We start from the raw sequence: 26,185 nt of genomic DNA, 5'->3' as shown, positions 1-26,185 counted from the left end.
CGTCTTTATTCCATTCCATAATGTCCACTGCCTTTAAATTATCAGTAGAATCACCCGATATTATAGCATATATACTTTCCAAACAGGTCGTGTTCATTCCATTACAAATGCGGTGTAGATTTATTGTAGTCCTTTCTGCTGTCGTGTCCTATATAGTCCTTTCTGCTGTCGTGTCCTATATAGTCCATACTTTTGGCATTTAGAATCACTGCTGTCGTGTCGTACACAAACTCAACTACGAATGTTCTAAGACAAGTGCCGACTACATGTCTTATCTGTTAGGTCAGCTCTTGTACCTCACAATCACATCCCACCAAAATCCTACCACCCCTATTGTATGCTAACAGTGGCGTAGGCAGGGGGGTTAGGGGGTCATAACCACCCCCCACATAAACCACTCAGTATATAAAGTATGAGGGGGGTGCAAATCGAAAGTTTGCCCCCGGGTATAAATTTGAAATCCCCCCCCCCCTCCCCCATGAGACGATTCTGGCTACGCCACTGTATGGTAAAACCTAGATTCCAACACTAATTATAACGGGTTCCACTTCAGAATGTGCTAAAGTTAACGATAACCAACGATTTTAAAAAAAAAAACGAGATCGGATGAATTTAGTTTCCGGAATAAATAATCACTGCAGGAATGTTTTCTTTTTTTTTTAATCTTCGCTTCGACTTGTCTGCCATCCACCCACTTCCACAAAATGGCGGGAGATAAGAGCAGGTCCCTTCATGTTCTGGATAAATCACATGGCCCCAGTGGCTGATACCGAAGAACTATCTTCCTCTTCGACCTCGATTGAGTGGCCATTGCCACAAGATAACATGATAGGCCTTTTCTGGGCTGGATCGAATCTGGCCTAGATTTTTGTGTCAGCGCCGAGGTCTTGAAGGCGCGCACACTGGTTCTGTGAGTGCTCATTGGCAAAGATTTTTTTTTAAATTCCTTTACCGTACCCAGGCTATCCTCGTTTACATCATACATATACACACGGGCTAGACAAAATTTATTTACCTAAAAAGAAAAAAAAAACTAAAAAAAAATCTTAAATGTGTTCGTAAGCTGTTGACCTTTGCGTTGACAAGACTTCTACGATCGCTGATATTTTTTTAGGGCTGTATCAAAGTTTTTTTTTTTTTTTTTGTATCCTACCTTAATTAACAATTAGTCGAATTAACATGGATTATAACCCGCCCTAGCCTTACTACAATAATAAACAGCGGTCTTTAAATTACATATAGATGGAAAATTTTACGTAAGAAAAAACTTTTCAACAGGAACTTTTTTCGACAGGTCAGAAAACCACGAAGTCTATGATTTTTAATAAGTTTTTTAATATTTTTTAATTAATTTTTTTATTTTCAAATTTTAATTGGCAGGTCTTTATTTTCATGTATGGTTAGTCACAATACATACATGTAGGTATAGACTGCTGTGGGTAGCCATACTGCATTGATGTATAGACTTCTGGAGGTAGTATCATTACATTGACTGCTATAGCCATCCACATTAGATTGATTTATAGACAGCTGTAAGCAGTCACATTACATTGATATACAGACTCCAGTTATCTAAACCGTAAGCGGCCACCATTAGATTGATGTCCATAGTCTACAGTTATCTCCACCGTAGGCAGGGCAAGCACATGAAGTAAATGGCACATTTAAACTTTCTCCGTGCCTTCAGGCATTGGCTTTATCGCATCGTGTGATAAAGCCTTCTTGTACACACACGTACCCGGCCGTCGCACTTAAAGAGAGGCTTATCCCGACTTACATTGATTTGTCATTGGCTCCGCGTTCGTTCTTTCATCTGATAACACAGCTGATGATGCTGCGACCGGACCAAGGGTCCCGCGCTCGGCTGCTGCTGTCGTTTGTCCTGGGGGAGCGGTCGTTGTTGGAACACGTCGTAGGGAAACGTTACTAGACGTATGCAGAAAGAAATGGTAAAAAAAATGTTATGTTCGTTGAAGCTTTGGGATTAATACTGTTAATTTTAAACAACGCGTTTTTGTTTTTGTTTTTTTTTAAAGCTGATGCTAAACTATTTTACTCAAAACGCATTGCCCGTGGATCTAGATTCTAGTGTTTTTAAACGTATCAACAAAAGCGACACCATTTAACTGGGTATGACGTAAACTTACCTAGAGCTATACATAGCATCTAGATCTAGTAGTGCATATTATCACACTGGAAATATTGAAACTACATCGGCAGTGATAGGTTCCTCAAGGACATTTTCTTTGAAGACTATTTTATTATAGTTATAGACTTAATGAGACTATATTGGGACAGTTTTTTAGGCTTCTTTAAATTTTTTTCAATTACAATATTACGGGTCTACGACAAATTCCCGAAAGACACTTGCCCAAATGCCGTTTGCCCGAAGGCCGATTTCCCGAATGGACACTTGCCCGAATGCGACAAATGCCCGAATGGACACTTGCCCGAATGCGACAAACGCCCGAATGGACACTTGCCAGAATGCGACAAATGCCCGAATGGACACTTGCCCGAATGCGACAAATGCCCGAATGGACACTTGCCCGAATGCGACGAATTCCCGAATGCCACTTGCCCGAAGGCCGTTTGCCCGAAAAATGTTAACATTATATATTACTAAATAATCATTCGTAGTCAATTTAAATTTAAAATGTTGGTAAACAAAACACATCTACGCAAAAATAAAGTGAAAAAAATAATATTATATATTACCACGCAGACATTTTAAATTAATTTGTATTTGATATTTAAAAAGTGTAGAAACATACTTTCTCTTCCATATATGAAATTAGACAAAAATACAATTTTCATTCTTCTCCGGATTTTAAAATGAGTTTTGCTTTCTTTATTAAGTAATCGCTTCAACACATTGTCTTAACAAGGCGCATTAAATGGAGATCAAACATATCTGACTACGTTTTGTTTTTAAATACGCCACCTAGACCTCGCCTCATTCTTTTGCTAAATGATTACCACACAAGTTAAAAGCATAATAAGATAAACAAACAAACGCGCTTCCGTTCAATGTTGCGAGACGCCTCGCCGACTACGCCGAGTCATAAATGCTATATAACCACTGCAACACGTCGACTAAACAAGGTGTTCAGAACATTCATCAAAAGAATGTTAGAACACCGCCGCCAACATCACCTTATATTTATTAAAGAATACAGTTTTTCTTACTGCACTTTCTCGGTTTTGAAAAAAAAAAGCTAAATTTAAAAATATAAACAACTTTGTTTTATGCTTAGAATTGTGTTTATAATCAAAATTTAAAACTTAAATTGATTAAAAAATGTCTATTTGGAAATATTATTTATTATCTAATATTTACATTTTTCGGGCAAACGGCCTTCGGGCAAGTGGCATTTGGGCATTTGTCGCATTCGGGCAAGTGTCCATTCGGGCATTTGTCGCATTCGGGCATGTGTCCATTCGGGCATTTGTCGCATTCGGGCAAGTGTCCATTCGGGCATTTGTCGCATTCGGGCAAGTGTCCATTCGGGCGTTTGTCGCGTTCGGGCAAGTGTCCATTCGGGCATATGTCGCATTCGGGCAAGTGTCCATTCGGGAAATCGGCCTTCGGGCAAACGGCATTCGGGCAAGTGTCTTTCGGGAAAACGTCCGGCTCCCCAATATTACAGTGCTATTACAGTGTCAGAGAAATAATATACTGCTACTACAACAAGTTTCTAAAGGATCTTTAAACATTTCAGTTAAAGTATAAGCAAAATAATATTTTTTTAAAGTGTCTCAATGTACAACAAGGCTTCTTTTTCTTTGTAGAAATTTGATTAATCTAATTAGTTGACACAACATCATTTATATTGATGTGTGCATGCCTATACACACACTCACTCACTCTCTCTCACTCTCTCTCTCTCTCTCTCACACACACACACACACAGTATACAATGAAGGCTTATTTATATTTATATATACACATGTAAAGAGTGAGTCTGTATGTGTATTTTTAATGTTATATAATGCTTTTTGTTCTTGCTCAACTTTATCATGTCTTTATTTATGAAGGGAGATTTACTTTTTCTACTAGATTCATCCCTATAATTAATTTCTCTATCTCAGGATTAGTGTGGTATTTAATGTAATATTAAATTAAAGTAACTTAATTAAATATTAATTTAATATTTAATTTTAAACTATTCTCCTGCAGTAGATTATTTGCATATTTGAGTGATCTTTTGAAGACATAACAGTTCATACATGGGGTATGACTGCTGCACAACTGTTAAATCTATACACAGCTTATGTTGAGTAACTATTAAAACTGTGCAGGCTCAGTGAACTTGATTTTAAAAAAAAAAACACTTGTACATGTATTGTCTATATATAAGTTTTGGCAGAATTTTTTTTTTTAAATTGCATTGTAAAATACATTATTAAAATTTGTTTGTGGTCAAATATTGAAATGATCAATAACTGAATGTATATTAAATGTCATTACTGTAGGATTTAGTGTGGATCACTCAATGATGTATATTGCTAAATAATATAATACATTTTAAAAATATTTCAGTTATTCTTCTATGAAATAAAATAGTTTAGTAATTCTATTCAGCATGCTTCTTTAATAAAAATATGTTAACTGAAAATAACACTAGCCAAAAATTTTTTATATTTTCAGGCTACTTCAATATCATGCCTGCCACCCAGGCGAATGAGAAAATCAACGAAGAAGATATTGTAGATTCTTGCAAGGGTCGTGGCCGCAGAAGGTTGTGCAAGAAATGCAAATTCACCTGCACTGACGCCCGTGAGTTCACTGCTCACCTAGCCACACATTCCGATATCGAATCAAAGCTTGACAGACTTCGACGGAGACGTCCTTCAGTGGCCAAAACACCGGATGGTCCTCAGTCCAGTTCTGACATGGACTCGCCGACCAGTGCTCCTCTGTTGTTGGAGGATAAGGAGAAACTAAAGAACAGCTTTTTCGAAACTCCCGAATCTGATGCCCTGGAGGTTTCGAATGAGGCAAATGAAAGAGATGATGCGAGGGAGGACGAGGGAGATGAAATTGATGCAATGAATGTTGACACTGACGAGAAAAAACTATTCCCACATCAGATGGGCGTCGGAGAAAATTTTAGCCCGGAAGAAGAGGGGGAGGGGAAGCTTGTTATTGATGATGCTGTCAAAAGTGGCCAGATTTTTCCATGTCGGCAGTGTAGTCAAAAACTGGATGGCGTGAAGGCATTTCTCCAGCACCTCAGTGAGGCGCATAAAGTAGAGGATAAAATTTATAAGTGTGATTTGTGTCAGTATACTAATGCTAATAAAGAGAAATTGGCCAGGCATAGGAAGAAGCATTTTCCAAGTACGGCTGACATTTTTCCCAATGATTCTGATGAATCTGCCAGTATGAACAAGATTCAAGCTGAAAAGAACGTCTATGATGACATGGATGAAGAGGAACTTGCTGTGCCTGTCACAATCACAAATATCGACCAGCGTTTAGACGATGATAAAAAGAAAAAGAAGAAAACTCGTCAGGAGGTGGATCCAGGAAAATACTTCGAAACTGTAGACAGCAGCGGTACAAAATACGCCTGCTCGCAGTGCGGGAATATTTATAAATGGAGGAAAAGCTTGAATAAACACTGGAAAGAGAAACACAGCTCAGATCCTTTGGTGGAGGTGGCCAGCCCCCCTGGTATGCTGGAGCTGCTTAAGTCAGGGAAGTACACACAGCTGGGAGCCCGTAGAATCTATGACAATGTCTTTTTGTCCACCATTAAAACAAATAAAGATGACAACCCCATAGACAATGCTTCGCCCAGCAGCCTCGCTCAGTCTCCTAGTCCACCCAATTTCCTCAACACCCCTGTGTCGCTTAGTGCGTCGAGGGTTGTTCCCAGTCTGGTAATGCCCAGTATGATTGGACCTTTTGTGGCTGGCTCAACACAGCCTGTATTCCCGGGGATGGCCGATCCAAGTAATGGGTATGATTCACCAGAGGAGGGCGCTCTCGACTTGACGAGAGACAACAAGCCAGACATGAGCCAGTTTATGGTGAAGCAGGAGTTCAATTCTTCTTATGATCAGGAGCAGCCTTTGGACTTCTCCAAGAAGAAGGAGGAGAAGATGAAGCATGATAAAGCATGGCAGGACATGAAGCACGCTCACGCCATTAACCAGATGATTCCCAAAGTGCACAGGTGCTCCAAGTGTGAGTTCACCAGCATGTCCGAAGTTGATTTCGCCAACCACACCAGCTCCCACTTGAATAAGAGAATAGTCAAATGCAACCAGTGCAAGGTTCAAATCAATTCCATGGATGAGCTCAACAACCACTTCCTCAAGCATCACTTTCAGAAACTTACTGAACATAAAGAAGCCATCAAGAAAATCCCTCACGGTCTACAGCAAACTTACCATCTCCTCAAGATGGATCTGCAGGACATTGGTGAACTCAGTAATCAGGATCTCGGTGCTTCAGAGGCCAAAAGTCTCAAATGTAAAAAGTGTGAGTTTGAGGCTAAATGGCCGGCGGAACTTCAGAAGCATGCTGTTTCACATTCAGAAGAGCGTCCATATGTCTGCATGGTTTGCGGCTCTACGTATAAATGGAAGTGGGATCTTGTCAAGCACTTTCAGAATGGTCACCCCAACCTACCGAATCCGTACAGAAGAAACGATAAAAGAGATACACCAGATGGTAGCTCTGAGGAGGAAGTTGAAGAAGAGCCTGAAATTAAACGCCAGAAAATGTCCAATGAGTTGATAAACGGATGCCGTGATGATCATATCTCTGTGGAGGGCATCATCGCTGCCACACAGGCTGGTCAAAGAGTTGTTTCTAGTCAACCCAACATTCTTGACGATGAGCCAAATTTAGATAACGGTTTGCCTTACCTGAAAAAGCTTCAGTATCTCGGCAATGGAGAGGCTAGTCAGTCAAACACTTTGCAGATGACCAGAACACCACAGGAGATCTTGGAGCAGGAGAAAAATCTACAAGAGGCTGCTCGTCTACGCCAAAATTCAAATTCAGCCAAGAAAATTGGAAGCAGAGAACAAACAAGTCCAGTTCCTGGAACTTCTAAAGCAGAAGAGCTGCCTTATAAATGTACAATGTGTAACTATCACGCCAGGTGGCCTTCTGAGGTGACGCAGCACATGAAAAACCACTCCGATTCCAAACCTTACCTGTGTCCCAGGTGTGAGTATAGGAGCAAGTGGAAGTGGGATGTGGTGAAGCATCTGAAGCGTTGTGGAGGAGGTGGGATCAATGATGTCATAGATACCACCAAGGCAAGGAGAAGGGACCTCATTAGTCACGGGCCGCCCAATGCTATTGTTAGCCTGCAAGGTAAACTCAAGAAGCTGACTGGTGCTGAGGAAAGTGGTCCAGCTAGCTCATCAGCACAGTCTTCAGGTGACGAAAGCCGGCCAAGTTCAAGGGCATCGACCTTAGACCTCAGCAGCAACAACAATGAAAATTCTGTCACTGACAACAACTACTCCAACAACGGTTTTGCTAGTTTCAACTCCAGTTCAAACATGAACAGCGACAACACCTCCCCATCCCAGTCACCCCCAATGAGCACCCAACCAAAGCAGACGGCTACTGCTGAAATCTGGAGCTGTCCTCACTGCCCATTCACCACTGCCAGCCAAGCTGAGCTGAAGCGCCACTCCGGCCTCCACTCTGACGATAAACCATTCAAATGTGATGTCTGCCAATACTCAACGCGCTGGGCCTACGATCTCAAGAAGCACAGAAAAAGTTACAACCACTTTCCAAAACCAAATAAAGAAGACAAGAGCGACAACACCCAGGGAAGATTTAAATGCAGCCAGTGCACGCTGTATTTCCAGACCCTCCAGAACCTGATGGAGCATCGAATAGCTGAACACATTGGCCGAGAATCTCTCCACAGCTCATCAGCCTCTCAAGAACAATCTGAAATAGATGCAGCTCGTATAAAACACCCTAGAAAACCTATTAAACAAATTCAATGCTCTAAATGTCCTTTTGTATGTAAGAACCGACAGACCATGGAAAAACATATGGAGGATCATGCACAGCTTGAGCTCAGTGGGTTTCAATGCTTCTATTGCAGTTCACAGTTTAAAGAAAAGGAGATTCTGCTGGATCATATGAGTTCTCATTCAGCATTTAACCCAAAAGAGTGGGAAACTTTCTTTATGATCAATGAGGAAGAGGATCAAGCAAAGGATGAGAGGAAAGAAGTCGCGGCTGTGCCGGATAAACAGGAGAAGGTGCTGGATTCAACCGAGGCGAGGATTCAACAAATTTTAAGTGAAATTCCAAAGATGGCCTCTCATCAGACGCAAGCTTCGAAGTTTCGGTGTGAATGGTGCCCGGCCGAATTCTCCAACCTAACTGCAGTTTACAAGCATGCTAGTCAGGCACATCCTATACAGCTTAAAGAACAAGATGTAGGCACAGCAGCCTCAAAATCTCAAATATTGCAAGCTGCGTCTAATAAAAAATCCTATGCAGGTGAGCCAATAGAGATCCTAAAGCAGCAAATAGCTGAGAAACGACATGAACAGCTGGCGGAGAAGTTGAATGAGATGCTGTCTAACAATCCTAAAATGCAGCAAATTTTTTCAAAAGGACTTGAAGATGGCTCAAAGCAGTTCAGCTGTGACAAGTGCAGCTTCTCTTCTGCTAATTTAGCCACTTTTCAACTTCATTTACAGATGCTTTGTTACAGATGTATTGTTCATAACACATTTTTTTGTTGATTTTGGTAGTTACAAGGCCCAGTTGTCTAACCAATTATTATTTTTATTTTGATAACAAATTTTTTTTTAAAAGCAATGTAGCTTTGAAGTTTAACCCTTTATGCTTTCATGTTCAGCAAAAGAATGCTGTTTAATTATTATTTTTTTTTTGGACCTTAAGTGTAATTAATCATAATTATTTACTTTTATTTTTGTTGCTTTCTTTTACTTATTTCTTGTTAAAACTGACAAACAAGAAACATTGCTGAATCCAGTCTTCCACCATGTAACATAAATTTTAAATCTTATATATATTCATTTCATTTTTGCTAGTGCTCTCATGATACTATTTTTGTCTTTATTTAAAGACCGTTGAAAAAAAACATTTTACAAATGTTTCTAAATGGATGAGACATTTTGGCTTCCTTCTTTCCAATCTTTTGAATATATAAATATACAATGGTTTTTATTTTGTTTTAAATAATGAGGGTTTGTGTTTTACAAATGTAAATAGCTACTTATCTACCAATAATTGCCTTATTGTTGCTTATATTTTGTACACAATTGTGAAAGTACAGTACCTCAAGATTCATTTTCTGAACCCTTCAGGAAACTGGAGTGTGCCTTAATACATTATTCTGTTAAAACTTCAGTGCCTTTTAAATGTTATATTTTTTTTTTAAATATAAGGTTCTATTATATAATTTAGAGGGTATTAACAAGAAAAGCAACCTAGAAAAATACATATTGTATCAGAACTAAACTAGACTATCATAATAGATACATCTGGGTTTTTTAAAACTAATAATAAATACTATTTTTGCTATTGTTTTATATTTAACTTGCCACTGAAATATTTGGTGCAAACATTCCAAGTGCCTTTTCATACATGGTCTAAGTCATATATATATATATATATATATATATATATATATATATATATATATATATATATATATATATATATATATATTGGTGATGGCAATATTTCATTATTTCTGTATAAAGTTGTATTTTTTTTTAAACGATTTTTTTTTGTACTTCCAGAACTACTTTCTTGTCATTTAGGCATTCCTTATAAGTTACAAAGTGAAGCCAAAATATTGGGTTCATTTGTGTCGAAAAACTGCTAATGGGTGTACGTGTATAGATATTGTGGTGGGGGTCAGTGCCTGGTGGTGCTTACATTTTTTTTATGTCTATTTATTACATTTATCTTGCATTTCATCAAAGTAAATGGCAATAACTCTACAAATCATTCATTCCATTAGATTAATAATAAACTATTTCTTTCAGTTGGTATGCACAATCAACCATTCCACCAGTACATTGTTTCAATAATTAGTAATTTTATTTTTTTATTTTTTTAAATTTCATCCTAAATTGAAAACCAAGTTAGCTTATAATTTCTGGTTTGAAAGAATATTTATCTAGTCCAAAACAATTTACATATTTTTTTTTTTAAGAAATCAAAAACTTAAGCCAGAGATTAAACTTCACTTATTGAATGTGTGTTCAGAGATGAAGTTTAAAATATTTTTAAGCAAAAAATATTTTCCCAAAAATTGGAACAAATTTTAAAATGGAAAATGTGAACATTTCAATGACATTTTGCTTTGTAACCTTTTCTTTTTCTGTTATGGATGTTGTGGCTTGATTGAGGATTAAAAAATATTTTTTAAAAATAAAAGGTTTTCTTAAAATATTTTTAGCTTATATTGTCACATCCATGTGTTGTTCAACTGTTTCAATTTTAAATAGTTTATGCTGGAAAATATACTCATATAGGCTTCATATTGGTTCAGACTTCAGTGATACATCTAGATGAAGCACCTGACTGAAAATTATCAAGGGGCTGCAAAAAAATGCATAGTTTTATAGAGAAAAAATATTGAAATAATTATAAATCATGCCCTATTATTTACAATTAACAGCATAATTTTGGTTTGCAATTATTGATTGGCTAACATGAAAGTAAGACATATATTGTCTTGTAAGATTTAGGGGGTGGGGGGTTGTCAATGTCTTTATAACATGAATGTAAATCAGAGTAAACTGCACATTTTTTAATGCAAGCATCAGGCCATTTCTATAGAAATCTAGTGATGATTGAAATGAAGCAAGCTACATGATCATTGATGATACTTGTGATCTTTTAACATATCTCATTATTATACACTGGCACACAGTAATAAAATAGATTGGGCAAGACCTACTTTTATTACTGCTTTTAACTTAATATCATAATTGAAAAAAAAACATGAAAGGTGAAAGGTAATAAGTAATTACTGATACTAGATTTTCTATAATAATAACAGTATAGTATTATTAAATTATATAAATTAGAATCTACTTGTCAAAATGAATACACACATAAACAAAAAAAAAAAACTGGGCACAAATGTCTAATTGGTTGTTGGGGCTTTTTTAAAAAAACAATTCCAAACAATTTTAGTTGCCTTTCTTTACTTTCACTTGACTGAGGGAAAAGAAGTACCATATGAAGTATGATACCATTGATAGAGTAAAAGTGTGGAGGCAAAGTTTTGGAGTTGGGTTATAGAATAGTGATCAATAGTTACAGTTATGGAATCTAGATCTGTGACTTATACAATAGCCCCACCGTCCCTTATGGCCTATACCTAAGCCTATAGAATATAGATCTAGATCCTAGTAACAGTCACTCACAAAGACCTAGATTTCAGTTTAAATGACAATAGAAAAAAAACCAAAGCCAGTTAGGCCTAATTGAATTGATTTAAAAAAATTAAGTTTAATAGCTGCTATATAGGCCTATATAATATATATATATATATATATATATATATATATATATATATATATATATATATATATATATATATATATATATATATATAATATATATTGTTGCCTGAATTAGTTTGTAAACTTAAATAATCTTTGCTGAATTAAATTAAAAAAAAACCCAACTAAATGGCCGAAATTGTTGATGGCTTGCAGAGGAGGAGGGGGGGGGGGGGAGCGGATGGGGACATGCCCCGGAAATCCAGAGTATTTATCCCTAAAATCATAATTTATACACCGTTTTGGCATCTTTTGTGTAACATCTTTTATGCATATTCACCACGATACGTTTGATAGGCATCCATACAGTAATTATGTTCATATTTATTTTATATATTGCCAGGTCATCTTTAAATACATTATACTTGTATTTATTTTTATATTTTCGAAGTGCATTTATACAGCAATTATGTCCATTTTCATTTTGGTAAACTTTAACGGTATTTGTAAAGTGATTAAGCACATGTTTATTTTAATTAATTGTATGGACAGTGGCGTAGCGAGGTCGGGTGTCACCCGGTGCGGCACTTAATGGTGTCACCCCCCCCTTCCCGAGGCGTAGCGACCCCCCCCCCTCCTCAAACTTTTGATTTGCAACCCCCCCCCCCCCCCACACACACACACACCTCAAACTTTCGATTTGCACCCCCTTCAAGTTTTTCTCTATATATTTTGCTATTTTTTTGCCTTGGTGTCACCCCTCTAAAAGGTGTCACACGGTGCGATCCGCACCCCCCCCCCCCACCCCCCGCTACGCCTCTGTGTAGGGATATTCAGTATAATAGTTAAGGCCATAGTGATTCTTGTTTCAAAATAGTGTAGGCACACTAAACAAATTAAAAAGTCTATACTGTTTGATACATCGGGCCGAGACTGTTTTATGGCAAAGTTCTCCTGATTTCTAAAACGTCTAAATTACCGGCAGTCCGAACATGCCATCGCGAAACTCATAAATAACATGAAGCTGGCTGTCACATGGTTCACTTTCTAATTATAGACACGGACCTTCTCTTGTGAGAACGCGGTCTTAACCTTTAATGTAATACGCGGACGCTCTATAAACACGCACCTTCTCTTGAATGGCTGCGGTCAGAGATCCAGTAACGTAGTACCCGAACTCATTTTTTTTAGGGTTTGGCATCCCATAGATTTAAATGTACAGTTATCCTTCACGGGCTTCACCTCACTCCATCAACTGTCACCCCCCCCCCCCCAGTGTTCCACCTTACTGAGCGTCCGTGATTACATTTGAGAGTCATTTCCTTTGGATATCTATAGCTGTAAACAGTGTTTTTCACAATTCGAGCTTATTCCGAAATCTATCAATGTTTTGCTATTTTCCCCGGCATCCACACACTTTGAATGCCCCTGTTAACACTCGATAAATTGAGAAAATATCGATACTATCACCTGCCACTGTGGACCGATTTAACGTTGCTTCAAAGTGCCCGAAGGTATTAAGTCAACCAAACAGTGCCAGTACATTTGGAGTATTCGGGATTCCTTTCCCAATACGGCTATCGCCTACAGAATCTTGCTAACAGTTCCAGTCACGTAAGGCAAGAAAAGTAGATCTTCGTTTGTAAACGTACTGGTAAGATTTTCATAAATAAACATTAATGTAAAAAAATCAGGTTTGAAGCTGACGTTCATCGTCTCTTTAATGGGTGTATCAAACTTATATCTGTTTTATTTTTTACTTTTCAAACAAAAAGCCTTAACAGAAACAAGCAATGTTTCAAAAGCACTTCTAAGTAAACAAATTATTTGTTAATCAGTGTCTTAAAGTTAATACGACATTGATAAACAGCTTAAAAAATACCATATATATCGTTATAAATATTAATTCGCGCTGAGAAGAAAAAATACGCCTCACTGTACATGTTTTAGACACCAATGAAAAAAATATAAGGCCCCGCGCGGATGGTTGGCCATAGGCCCCGCGTACCCCTAACGCCGGCTCTGTATATATATATATATATATATATATATATATATATATATATATATATATATATATATATATATATATATATATATATATATAATATCATCAAAACTTTATACTTCCTATCTTAGTGAGTACGACGGTAAAACGATCCCCCATCATGGACAGATGATGTACATCGCCAGGGACAACACAGATTGTGGTACTTGTTGGTGTCAGAACGGACATAAAGATTGTCGCAGTTTCCCTTGTCCCTAGTGTCTGGCATTCCATACCATGGCTACCCATGTAAACAATTGTTTGTCAATAAACGGCATGTAGACTGTTTTGTTTTGAATTAGTTCACAAGCGCTGTTTGTGTGTTATTCTTCTCTCAATGGATGGAGTCGATATGCTGTGAGCCAATGTATTGGGAGCCTTTTTGTCTGGAGCCAGTATCGCGGTAGGTAATCTGCCAATACAAACTCCAAACTTGCAATCAGACATGGTTGCCTCTCATATTCTTACTATGGGACGGCGTGGCCTAAGCGGTAGGGCGCTAGGCTACTAACTCGAAAGTCTTGAGTTCGGATCAGAGTTCAAGTCAGTAGAAGGTCTCTGAGTCCACCCAGCTCTGATGGGTACCTAACTAATGTTAAGGAAAGTAAAGGCGGCTGGGTAAAGTGCTGAAAACACCATCCCTTCATATTTCCAGGTCAAGAAACATTTAATCTCTACTTCATCTTGGTAATGGATAACCAGGTCTAAAAATAATTCTTTACTTCACTTAAAATAATACAAATAAACCATTAGCCACGACAGCGGTCTAAATGGACTACAACATAAACCAACTCTTTAGGAGCTTGTCTCAGCTAACATCCAGATTTAAAATACAAACATTCATTTCAATTAACTCTAACAGATTTACTTCACGAACTAAGGAAACAGATACAATCAACGAGAACAAACTAGAGAAACAGACACAGCTTGTGTGACTAAAATTCAATTCTTCTGCTCCTAATTCATACTTACCTTTCCTTATGTTTGTGCAAATCCCTAGTGTCTGTTTATTGCCCACTTGACAGCCACACTACATCCCCCCCCCTGCCCCCCACCCCCCGAAGAAAGTCTAGCCCCCGCGCGAAATGGAATTATATAGAAGACATATAATTTAACCCTCCCCAATCTGGAGAATCTAGTCCGCCCCCCACCCCCATCGATAATGTCAAATGCCACTCCCCCCCCCCCACGGAGAAATACGTCAGAAAGAAACTGCTCTCTCCTCCCTCCAATACCCCCCCCCTCCCCATACTTTAAAAATCATTAGAACTACATTAAAACCACCGTGTTACTGCACACAAAAAACCCCATTAGGCTAAATCAGAATTTACGACCAGCTCACCAAGCCTGTCTTAAAACCAATTTGTTTATTTTAATATCGAACTCGCGCACTTAGTTTAAGCTGAACTATTGTGCTTCCCGTGTACAGGTAACGAATTTCGTAAGGTTAAACATCTATGTTATTATTTAGTCATATAGCTTTGTTTAGACAAACTATTTCCATCTTCAATTTGAAATATTTGAAATTTAGTCTGCATTTCTCTTTCATCTAATATTTTGTACTACTTCTGCCCTATTGAATATCCGTGCCGAGTTTAAAATTAAACTTTTCAATGAGCTAGTCAAACTGTTACGTCATTCAAGAGGCCATATGCACCTCATTGAACAAAGATGATTAAGTCAAGTCGCATTGGTTACGAACTCGCAACTCACGGCATCAATATTTAAACCCCACCTACATACACAGAACAACTTGTAAAAATTTAGCGTTAGGGGGGCGGCGTGGTCGAGTCGGTAAAACTCATGGTTGCTAAACCGAAAAGTCCCAAGTTCGAACCCTCGGGTAGATGAGGCTCGTTAGCTGAAGACAGCCACTTTACAACCATTCATCTAGGAGAGACAACTGCTGCCTTGTAGTTTGTTCTTTGTTGGACAAAGGCTATGGAAGCAAATCCAAAAAGGAAAAGCAGGCTGAAATCAGAGTCAACTACCTAAATTACGAATAACCAATTGACACGTATACTTAATTTTGTCAGACCGCTAGCTTTAATAAACGGCGAAGGCGAAAACGTGCCGTGTGGAATTGTAGGTTCGGATCCCGTTGGTTTCTGACTACTTGTCTTTACATGGACTATTTTCTGTACCTTTGTCTACCCCTGGCGTTGAAATATCACTTTCTGTTAATATTGCTATTTCAGTTACAACGCCTGCTTCCACCCCCTCTACTTAATTTGCTGGAGGGGATCCCTTCCAACACTAAAATTAAAAACGAAGAAGGGGTCATCCATAAATGACGTCACACTCGTAGGGGGGAGTGGTGTGTCTGTAATTTGTGGACGATGTGTAATGAGGGGGGGGGGGGGTGGGTTCAGATGTTGCGACGTCACCGATTTTTGCTTTATAAAAAAGCAATGTTAGTAAACAAATTTTAGACGTTATTCGCGTTTCCGATAACTGTTTTTAATAAATTTGTAATACTCTTAGACAAGATTTTGGAAAAATATCGATGTTTTAAAAAAATTCAACTGCAATTTTGAGGGGGGGGGGGTTGTAGGTTGAGGTGTGACGTCATTTTAGGGGGGGGGGGTCTGGCTTTTTGTGACGACGTGTGACGGAGGGGAGAGGGGAGGTAAAAATCGTCAAAAAAGCGTGACGTCATTTATGGATGACCCCGAAGAAGTGGTTCATTCTTCCAAAATTTAAAGAAAATTAATTATTTTCTCCTTTTCAGAATTTAATTACATAAAAGCTTGTTACTAAAATGTCTTTTACGAACTTTGGTTTTAAACTTTGATCAAAAATGTGAATCTGTGTTAAAAAACTCCTTAACGCACTTTTTTCTCAGCTTAAAGTTAATTGCCTACAAAAGAAAGAAGATGAAATCTTCTCTGTTCCTCTCTGTTTCTCTGATATCAATTTGGATGGTCGCTGTTAGTAAACAGTCTGGGTCTTTTTTGCTCAAGACAAGTGAGTGTTTGAATCTATTTTTAGACGATAAAAAATCTTAAACAAGAATACAATCACGATAACTGAAAATAAAAAATAGAATCCTGAAATCATCACAAAACATTTGAGATACTCTGTGCAATATTAAAGCTTGTATCATAAAATTTGTTTCGAGAAAATTTGTTTCAAGTAAATAGAAGTATAAAAATTTCTGTTAGAAAGTTCTATGAATCTTGCATCATGGTACTTGTATTTTAAAGCTAATATACTGATACTAGTATAGGGGTCATCCATAAATGACGTCACGCTTTTTTTGCGATCTTTACCTCCCCCGGCTAAAACTCGTTTTCTAACATTGCTTTTTTATAATGCAAAAGTGTGACCTCACAACATCTAACCCCCCCCCCTTCCCCTAATCACACACCGTATCAAAATTACGGATCAACCCCCTTTTCTACGAGTGTAACGTCATTTATGGACGACCCCATAATAAAATTGTATGATTAAGCGTATCTCACGTAATTGGAAACAAAAAACAGTCTACAAAGATAACAGCATGAACCTTGTATCACGACAGTCAAGCCGCGTAATTAAAAAAAAAACTCCTACATGTCGCCATAGTTTCACCTGTGCTCACGTATTTAAAAAGGAAACTCCTGTAGGTTCAAATAGTTTCACCTGTGCTCGCATATTTAAAAAGGAAACTCCTGAATGTTCCCATAGTTTCACCTGTGCTCACGTATTTAAAAGGAAACTCCTGTATGTTGCCATAGTTTCACCTGTGATAACATATTTAACAAGGAAAACTCCTGTATGTTCCCCATAGTTTCACCTGTGCTCACGTATTAAAAAGGAAACTCCAGTATGTTCCCATAGTTTCACCTGTGCTCACGTATTTAAAAAGGAGACTCCTGTATGTTCCCATAGTTTCACCTGTGATAACATATTTAAAAAGGAGACTCCTGCTTGATGCCAATGCTAGCCGTGTGGTTACTTATTTTTAAAAACGCCTGTATTTCACGTAATTAAAAAAATCTCCTTTTTACTATTACAGTTTGTCCTGTGGTGACGTATTGAAAAACCCAAAACAACTCACGTATGTCATTACAGTTTGCCCTGTGGTGACGTATTTTAAAACAAAAAAAAAACATGTATGTCATTTCAGTTTGCCCTGTGGTGACGTATTTTAAAACAAAAAAAAAACGTGTATGTCATTTCAGTTTGCCCTGTGGTGACGTAATTTTAGCGCAATTTCCATACTGGCAATTGCGTTTAATAATGCGTCATTTCTGGATGGATGGATGTGTGGATCTCTCCGCAGCTTTAAGTCGTATCTCCTCCTCAACGAAGCAATATCGAGGACTAGTTCCAAACCAAATATGTTAAGCAAGTTCCGAGAATGATTGTGGGCCAAAAAAAATTCCCGGAATTCCTTTCTGGATTTCCCGGAAAAGCCAAAAAACATCGAAAACATTCAGTTTTTTGCCCATATCTCGACAACCAGACCACTTAGCGGCTTGAAACATTTACCAATCGATTCCTGCCATAATTTAGAACAATATTGCCGAAGAAAGTTTTCAAAAATATCCTTTCGTTCGGTCACAAAAATTTTAATATGTTTTTAAAACTAAGCATCGTGTAGGCCTAGGATGATATTTACTACTTTTTTAAACTGAGCATCGTGTAGGTCTACTCGTTAAAATAAAACTATTTCCGTTGATATAGGTTAATATAGTTGTCTTTTTTTAGCGCAAAAAAATATCCTTTCGTTCGGTCACAAAAAATTAAAAATTGTTATGGATAACGAAAGGAAATTGCGCTTAAATTGTCACTAGACTTTTTATTAACTTGTTTTTTAAAAATATCTCATGTATGTTCTTACAGTTTGTCCTGTGGTGACGTATTTAAAAAAAAAACATGTATGTCCTTACAGTTTGTCCTACGCTCAAGCACATGCCATCGACCCTGTGTCTCAGCGACTGCAAGTTTCACAGGGACTTTAGCATGTGCTGTGAAAACGAATGCGGCGGGAAGGAGTGTATGGTCGTCAGGGCATACTGCAGGTCAGTGTTGGGGTCAAAGGTTGGGGGTCACTGTTGAGCTTTGCTTTGTTAGCCGGGGTTAAGGTGAAAGTTTGTGGGTCACTGTTTTAATTTATGCTACGTCAGTAAGGGTTGTCTTATCAATGTGTAGGTCACTGTCATGTTTTTGATACGCTAGCTTTTACTTCTTAAATCTAGAACATTCCGAGTCCCTCTATATATATATATATATATATATATATATATATATATATATATATATATATATATATATATAATATCCTCAAAACTTTATTCTTCCTATCTAAGTGAGGACGGTAAAACGATCCCCCATCATGGACCGATGAAGTACAATGCCAGGGACAAGAAAGATTGTGGTACTTGTTGGTGTCAGAATGGAAATAGAGATTGTCGCAGCTTCCCTTGTCCCTAGTGTCTGGCATTGCAAACCATGGCTACCCATGTAAACAATTGTTTGTCAATAAACGGCATGTAGACTGTTTTGTTTTGAATTAGTTCACAACCGCTGTTTGTGTGTGATTCGTGTCTCAATGGATGGAGTCGATATGCTGTGAGCCCATGTATTGGGAGCCTTTTTGTCTGGAGCCAATATCACGGTAGGTAATCTGCCAATACAACCTCCAAATTTGCAATCAGACATGGTTGTCTCTCATATTCTTACCATGGGACGGCGTGGCCTAAGCGGTAGGGCGCTAGGCTACTAAGTCGAAAGTCTTGAGTTAGGGTCAGAATTCAAGTCAACCCAGCTCTGATGGGTACCTAACTTATGTTAAGGAAAGTAAAGGCGGCTGGGTAAAGTGCTGACAACACCATCCCTTCATATTTTGCAGGTCAAGAAACATATAATCTCTACTTCATCTGGGTAATGGATAACCAGGTCTAAAAATAATTCTTCACTTCACTAAAAATAATACAAATAAACCATTAGCCACGACAGCGGTCTAAATGGACTACAACATAAACCAACTCTTTAGGAGCTTGTCTCAGCTAACATCCAGATTTAAAATACAAACATTCATTTCAATTAACTCTAACAGATTTACTTCACGAACTAAGGAAACAGATACAATCAACGAGAACAAACTAGAGAAACAGATACAGTGTGACTAAAATCAGTGTTTCTTCCAGACTTTTTTCTCCGGGGGGGGGGGGGGGGGGGCACTTGAAATCTTCGGGGGGGGGGGCGGTAAACTTTCTCCGGGGGGGCGGACACTGTTAAAAGTATATATTTTCTATATAAATTATATAAATTTCATTTCGTTCGGGGGGGGGGGGGGGCGGTAAAATATTTTCGGGGGGGCTTTGTCCCCCCCGAAGAGATGCCTGGAAGAAACTCTGACTAAAATTCAATTCGTCTGCTCCTACTTGATACTTACCTTCCCTTATGTTTGTGCAAATCCCTAGTGTCTGTTTATCGCCCACTTGACAGCCACACTACACCCCCCCCCATAGTTTCTTCCAGGCATCCACCCCCTCCCTCGGCCCCCCACCCCCCGAAGAAAGTCTAGAACCCCCGCGAAACGGAATTTATATAGAAGACATATATTTTAACCCTCCCCAATCTGGATAATCTAGTCCGCCCCCCACACCATTCGAAAATATCAAATGCCCCTTCACCTCCTCTTCCCCTCCGGAGAAATAAGTCAGAAAGAAACTGCTCTCTCCTCCCTCCAATACCCCCCCCCCTCCCCATACTTTAAAAATCATTAGAACTACATTAAAACCACCGTGTTACTGCACACAAAAAAACTCATTAGGCTGAATCAAAATTTACGACCAGCTCACCAAGCCTGTCTTAAAACCAATTTGTTTATTTTAATATCGAACTAGCGCACTTAGTGTAAGCTGAACTATTGTGCTTCCCGTGTACAGGTAACGAATTTCGTAAGGTTAAACATCTATGTTATTATTTAGTCATATAGCTTTGTTTAGACAAACTATTTCCATCTTCAATTTGAAATATTTGAAATTTAGTCTACGTTTCTCTTTCATCTAATATTTTGTACTACTTCTGCCCTTTTGAATATCCGTGCCGAGTTTAAAATTAAACTTTTCAATGAGCTAGTCAAAGTATTACGTCATTCAAGAGGCCATATGCACCTCATTGAACAAAGATGATTAAGTCAAGTCGCATTGGTTACGAACTCGCAACTCACGGCATCAATATTTAAACCCCACCTACATACACAGAACAACTTGTAAAAATTTAGCGTTAGGGGGGCGGCGTGGTCGAGTCGGTAAAGCTCATGGTTGCTAAACCGAAAAGTCCCAAGTTCGAACCCTCGGGTAGATGAGGCTCGTTAGCTGAAGACAGCCACTTTACAACCATTCATCTAGGAGAGACAACTGCTGCCTTGTAGTCTGTTCTTGGTTATCAAAGGCTATGGAAGCAAATAAAAAAAAACCAGACTGAAATCGGAGTCGCCTACCTAAACGGCGAATAATCAATTGACACGTATACTTAATTGTGCCTGAGGGGATCCCTTCCAACACTAAAATTAAGAACGAAAAAGTGGTTTTTTTTTTCCCAAAATTTAAAGAAAATTAATTATTTTCTCCTTTTTAGAACTTAATTAGATAAAAGCTTATTATTAAAACGTCTTTTACGAACTTTGGTTTAAAACTTTGACCAAAATGTGAATCTGTGTTAAAAATCCTTAACGCACTTTTTTCTCAGCTTAAAGTGAATTGCCTACCAAAGAAAGAAGATGAAATCTACTCTGTTCCTTTCTGTTTCTCTGATATCAATTTGGATGGTCGCTGTTAGTAAACAGTCTGGGTCTTTTTTGCTCAAGACATGTGAGTGTTTGAATCTATTTTTAAACGATAAGAAATCTTAAACCAAGATACAATCACGATAACTGAAGATTATAATAGAATCCTGAAAATCATCACAAAACACTTGAGACACAATGTGCAATCATAAAACTTGTATCATAAAATTTGTTTCGAGAACATTTGTTTCAAGTAAATAGAAGTATAACAATTTCTCTTACAAACTTCTTATGAATCTTGTATCATGATACTTGTATTTTAAAGCTAATATAATGATACTAGTATAGGGTTCATCCATAAATGACGTCACGCTTTTTTTGCGATCTTTACCTCCCCACTCCCCTCCGTCACACGTCTTCAAAAAAAAAACCAGACCCCCCTCCTAAAATGACGTCACACCTCAGCCTACAACCCCCCCCCCCCTCAAAATTGCTGTTGAATTTTTTTTAAATATCGATATTTTTTCCAAAATCTTGTCAGAACTCTGTCAACGTAGAGTATTTTGAACAATTTTCTTTACAATTTATTAAAACTGTTTTCTAAAACGCGAAATAGCGGCTAAAACTCGTTTTCTAACATTGCTTTTTTATAATGCAAAAATGTGACGTCACAACATCTAACCCCCTTCTCCTCATCAAACACCGTCACAAAATTACGGATCCACCCCCTTCCCCTACAGTGTGACGTCACATATGGACGACCCCATAATAAAATTGTATGATTAAGCGTGTATCACGTAATTGGAAACATAAAACAGTCTACAAAGATAACAGCATGAAACTTGTATCACGACAGTCAAGCCGCGTAATTAAAAAAAAAACTCCTACATGTCGCCATAGTTTCACCTGTGCTCACGTATTTAAAAAGGAAACTCCTGTAGGTTCAAATAGTTTCACCTGTGCTTACGAATTTAAGGTTCACATAGTTTCACCTGTGCTTACGAATTTAAGGTTCACATAGTTTCACTTGTGCTCACGTATTTAAAAAGGAAACTCCTGTAGGTTCACATAGTTTCACCTGTGCTTACATATTTAAGGTTCACATAATTTCACCTGTACTTACGTATTTAAAAAGAAAACTACTGTAGGTTCACATAGTTTCACCTGTGCTTACGTATTTAAGGTTCACATAGTTTCACCTGTGCTCACGTATTTAAAAAGGAAACTCCTGTAGGTGACGTATTTAAAAAAAAACAAATGTGTATGTCATTACAGTTGGCCCTGTGGTGACGTATTAAAAAAAAATCTCATGTATGTCATTACAGTTTGCCCTGTGGTGACGTATTTAAAAAAAACAAATGTGTATGTCATTACAGTTTGCCCTGTGGTGACGTATTTTTTTAAAAATATCTCATGTATGTCATTACAGTTTGCCCTGTGGTGACGTATTTAAAAAAAAACAAATTTGTATGTCATTACAGTTTGCCCTGTGGTGACGTATTTTTTTAAAAAATATCTCATGTATGTCCTTACAGTTTGTCCTGTGTGCAGGCGTATGCCATCGACCCTGTGTCTCAGCGACTGCCAGTCTGACAGGCACTGTGACAGGTTTAGCATGTGCTGTGCAAACGAATGCGGCCGGAAGGAGTGTATGGTCGTCAGGGCAAATTGCAGGTCAGTGTTGGGGTCAAAGGTTGGGGGTCATTGTTGAGCTTTGCTTCGTTAGCCGGGGTTAAGGTGAAAGTTTGTGGGTCACTGTTTTAATTTATGCTACGTCAGTAAGGGTTGTCTTATCAATGTGTAGGTAACTGGCATGTTTTTGATACACTAGCTTTTACTTCTTAAATCTAGAACATTCCGAGTCCCTGTTTATATAATACTAGCGTACGTTAACAATCCTATATTCTTAGACGCGTAACCTTGTTTTCTAAAAGTGAGTCATTTAAAAGTAAACAATGCTTGCGCTTAGATCATAAATACCTACATTACCGCATGAAAACTTTGAGTGTACATTATACACTCACCGAAATAATATGGTAGAACACACTTCGGTGACCGCCCATGTGTCAGAGACGTAGAGGGGCGCTCTCAGCAGCCCCCCTCCCCCCGATTACACCACCGGCGGCGTACGACCCCTAGTTCCTTAAAAAAAAACAGGCGCCATCGTGCCAAATAGCATCCTGTTAACAATGATGCAAATTGCGTCATTCACTAAAGTGACACGAATGAACAGGATTTGTTATTTAACACATAAAAAAATTATTTGACGTGTTTTAAACATAAATGTGACTGATGCAATATGTTAGCGTTAATAATGGTCTATTCTTAGATGCTCGATCTCAATTATCTTATTGGATTATCTAAAAATAGATGCTAATTGCATCATTCACAAAGTGACGAAACTGGATTTTTTACGGACAAAAAGAAACACCCCAGTTAATAATCTAGCCTTGGTTAGTTTTTCTTATTATTAAAATAAAAAGTATTACATGGCCCAGAGCGGCCCATGTGAGCATTTGTGGACCGAAACTGAAATTTTTGTTTGCAGCCAAATCGCACCCTACCAGGGCGCCGGCGGACACGCCTGATTAAATGTAGTGATTGTAACGCCCCATCCTATCCATTGTCTGTCACGCTGTTTAGACCCAACGTAGTCGCAATAGCGCTCACGGTGAAGAACAGGGCGCCAATTGGCATCCTGCCGGTGGGCCTCCAGTGCAAAATTAAATCCCCCCTCCCACCACCACCACCCACCCACCCCCACCCCAGAAACCTTATCGGGAGTATTCATCAACTCCCTAAAGTTTTATGGCACCAGGATAAACTGTGTCGAACCGCAATCGTCTTTTATTTGTATATACCGTACATATAGAAAAATCGCACACTCCCACGGCGCCGCACTTGCAAAATTAAAAAAAAATATTTTTTGCAGAAACCTTCCAGGTAGTATTTTAATCAACTCCCCAAAGTTTCATGGCTATCGGATGAACGGTGTCAAACCATAATCGACTTTTATTTTTATATACCGTACATAGAAAAAAATCACACCCTCCCGTGGCGCCGCCCTTGCGAAATTAAAAATGATTTTTTTTTCAGAACCCTTCCCCAGAGTGTTCTAATAAACTCCCCAAAGTTTGATGGCAATCGGATGAACGCTGTGAAACCGCAATCGACGTTTATTTGTATATACCGTATATAGAGCAAATCGCACCTTCCTGTGGCGCCGCCCTTGCGAAAATAAAAACGACTTTTTTTTACAGAACCCTTCCCTGGAGTGTTCTAATCAAGTCCCTAAAGTTTGATGGCTATCGGATTAACGTTGTGAGACCGCAATCGACTTTTATTTTTATATACCATATATAGAGAGAAAACAAATCGCGCCCTGCCGGGGCGCCACCCCTGTGAATTTGAAAATGTTTTTAGCACAGAAACCTCCACAGGAATATCCTCAACATCTTCCTAAAGTTTCATGGCGATCGTGTGAACAGTGTCACTGCAATTCACTTTTATTATTTTTATATACCACATGTAGAGAAAAATCGCACCCTTCCGAGACGCCGCCCTTGCAAAATTAAAAATTATTTTTTTACAGAATCCTTCCCTAGAGTGTTATAATGAGCTCCCCAAAGGCTCATGGCTATCGGATGAACGATGTCAAACCAAAATCGACTTTTATTGTTATATACCGTATATAGAGAAAAAACAAATTGCGCCCTGTCGAGGCGACACCCCTGCGAATTTGACATTTTTTTCCCGCAGAAACCTCCCCAGGAATATCCACAACATCTTCCTAAAATTTCACGGCGATGTGATGAGAGGTGTAGTAATGCATAAAAGACAGACACACACACAAACATACATTGCTTTATATATATATTATATATATATATATATATATATATATATATATATATATATATATATATATATATATATATATAAACATAATATCATCAAATCTTTATACTTCCTATCGTAGTGAGGACGGTAAAACGATCCCCCACCATGGACCGATGAAGTACAAAGCCAGGAACAAGAACGACTGTGGCGATTGTTGGTGTCAAAATGGACAGAGAGATTGTCGCAGTTTCCCTTGTAAATAATTAGTGTCCGGCTACCCATGTAAACACTTGTTTTTTAATAAACGGCATGTAAGCTATTTTCTTTTGAACTCGTGTGATTCGTGTCTTATTACTAAAAGCCAATTTGCTGTGGGAGGCTTTTTGTCAGGAGCCAAAATTTCGATATGTCATTTGGGGTTATTTTGTTGGAAGCCACTTTGTCGCGGGTCTTTTTGTCCTGAGTTTTGTTTTACCGGCTGTTTTTTTTTTGTTAAAGGCACTTTCGTCAGAGTTATTTTGACAAGGTGTTTATATCGGGAGCAGATTTATCGGGCCCATTTTGTCATGGGCCGTTTTGACAGTTCACCGATATTTCATTATCATTTAGGATCACCGACTTTTGATGGTATGCTCGGCTAGACAGCTATTATCACATAAGCCTTTCTTACCCGAGGTAAAAATAAAACAACCACATGTACTCTACTTCATCTGCCTCCATGAATTTTCCCATCTGAAACATAACCAACTACTTTTACTGGATGTAACGCTAATTTACTCTGTAGAGCAAAGGCTCAAAACATTATGAGAGAACTGGGCTGAACAAAACCTAGTAGATACACTATAGACATTCCTAGTAGATAGATCTAGGTCTCAAGCCAACATTACACTGTAGACAACATTACCTAAGAGAGAAGGTCTCAAGCCAACATTACACTGTAGACATTACCTAGTAGATAGGTCTCAAGCCAACATTACACTGTAGACAACACTACCTAGTAGATAGGTCTCAAGCCAACATTACACGGTAGACATTACCTAGTAGATAGATCTCAAGCCAACATTACACTGTAGACATTACCTAGT

At 38.3% G+C, this 26,185-nt stretch overlaps 1 protein-coding gene and 1 long non-coding RNA gene across 2 annotated transcripts; both read left to right on the top strand.

Moving 5' to 3' along the window:
• The first annotated feature begins 4,656 nt into the window (after window positions 1–4,656).
• Window positions 4,657–8,745, top strand: LOC131936609 (zinc finger protein 646-like). The gene has a single exon (XM_059293669.1). It carries the CDS (start codon window positions 4,666–4,668, stop codon window positions 8,743–8,745), a length of 4,080 nt encoding a protein of 1,359 aa, XP_059149652.1. The 5' UTR covers window positions 4,657–4,665.
• Window positions 8,746–20,325: 11,580 nt separating this feature from the next.
• Window positions 20,326–25,391, top strand: LOC131936603 (uncharacterized). The gene is made up of 4 exons (XR_009386079.1): window positions 20,326–20,418; window positions 21,224–21,345; window positions 22,796–22,934; window positions 25,240–25,391. It is a non-coding gene; the product is annotated as an uncharacterized LOC131936603 (long non-coding RNA).
• The last annotated feature ends 794 nt before the right edge of the window (window positions 25,392–26,185 follow it).

This window comes from Physella acuta, unplaced genomic scaffold (assembly GCF_028476545.2).
Source record: "Physella acuta isolate Inbredline_101_S28 unplaced genomic scaffold, ASM2847654v3 ptg000182l, whole genome shotgun sequence".
Lineage (NCBI taxonomy): Eukaryota > Metazoa > Mollusca > Gastropoda > Physidae > Physella > Physella acuta.
This window is presented reverse-complemented; position numbering and strand designations above follow the sequence as displayed.

Coding starts and splice junctions, on each gene's coding strand:
- LOC131936609 (XM_059293669.1), top strand. CDS start 4,666: ATGCCTGCCACCCAGGCGAATGAGAAAATCAACGAAGAAGATATTGTA.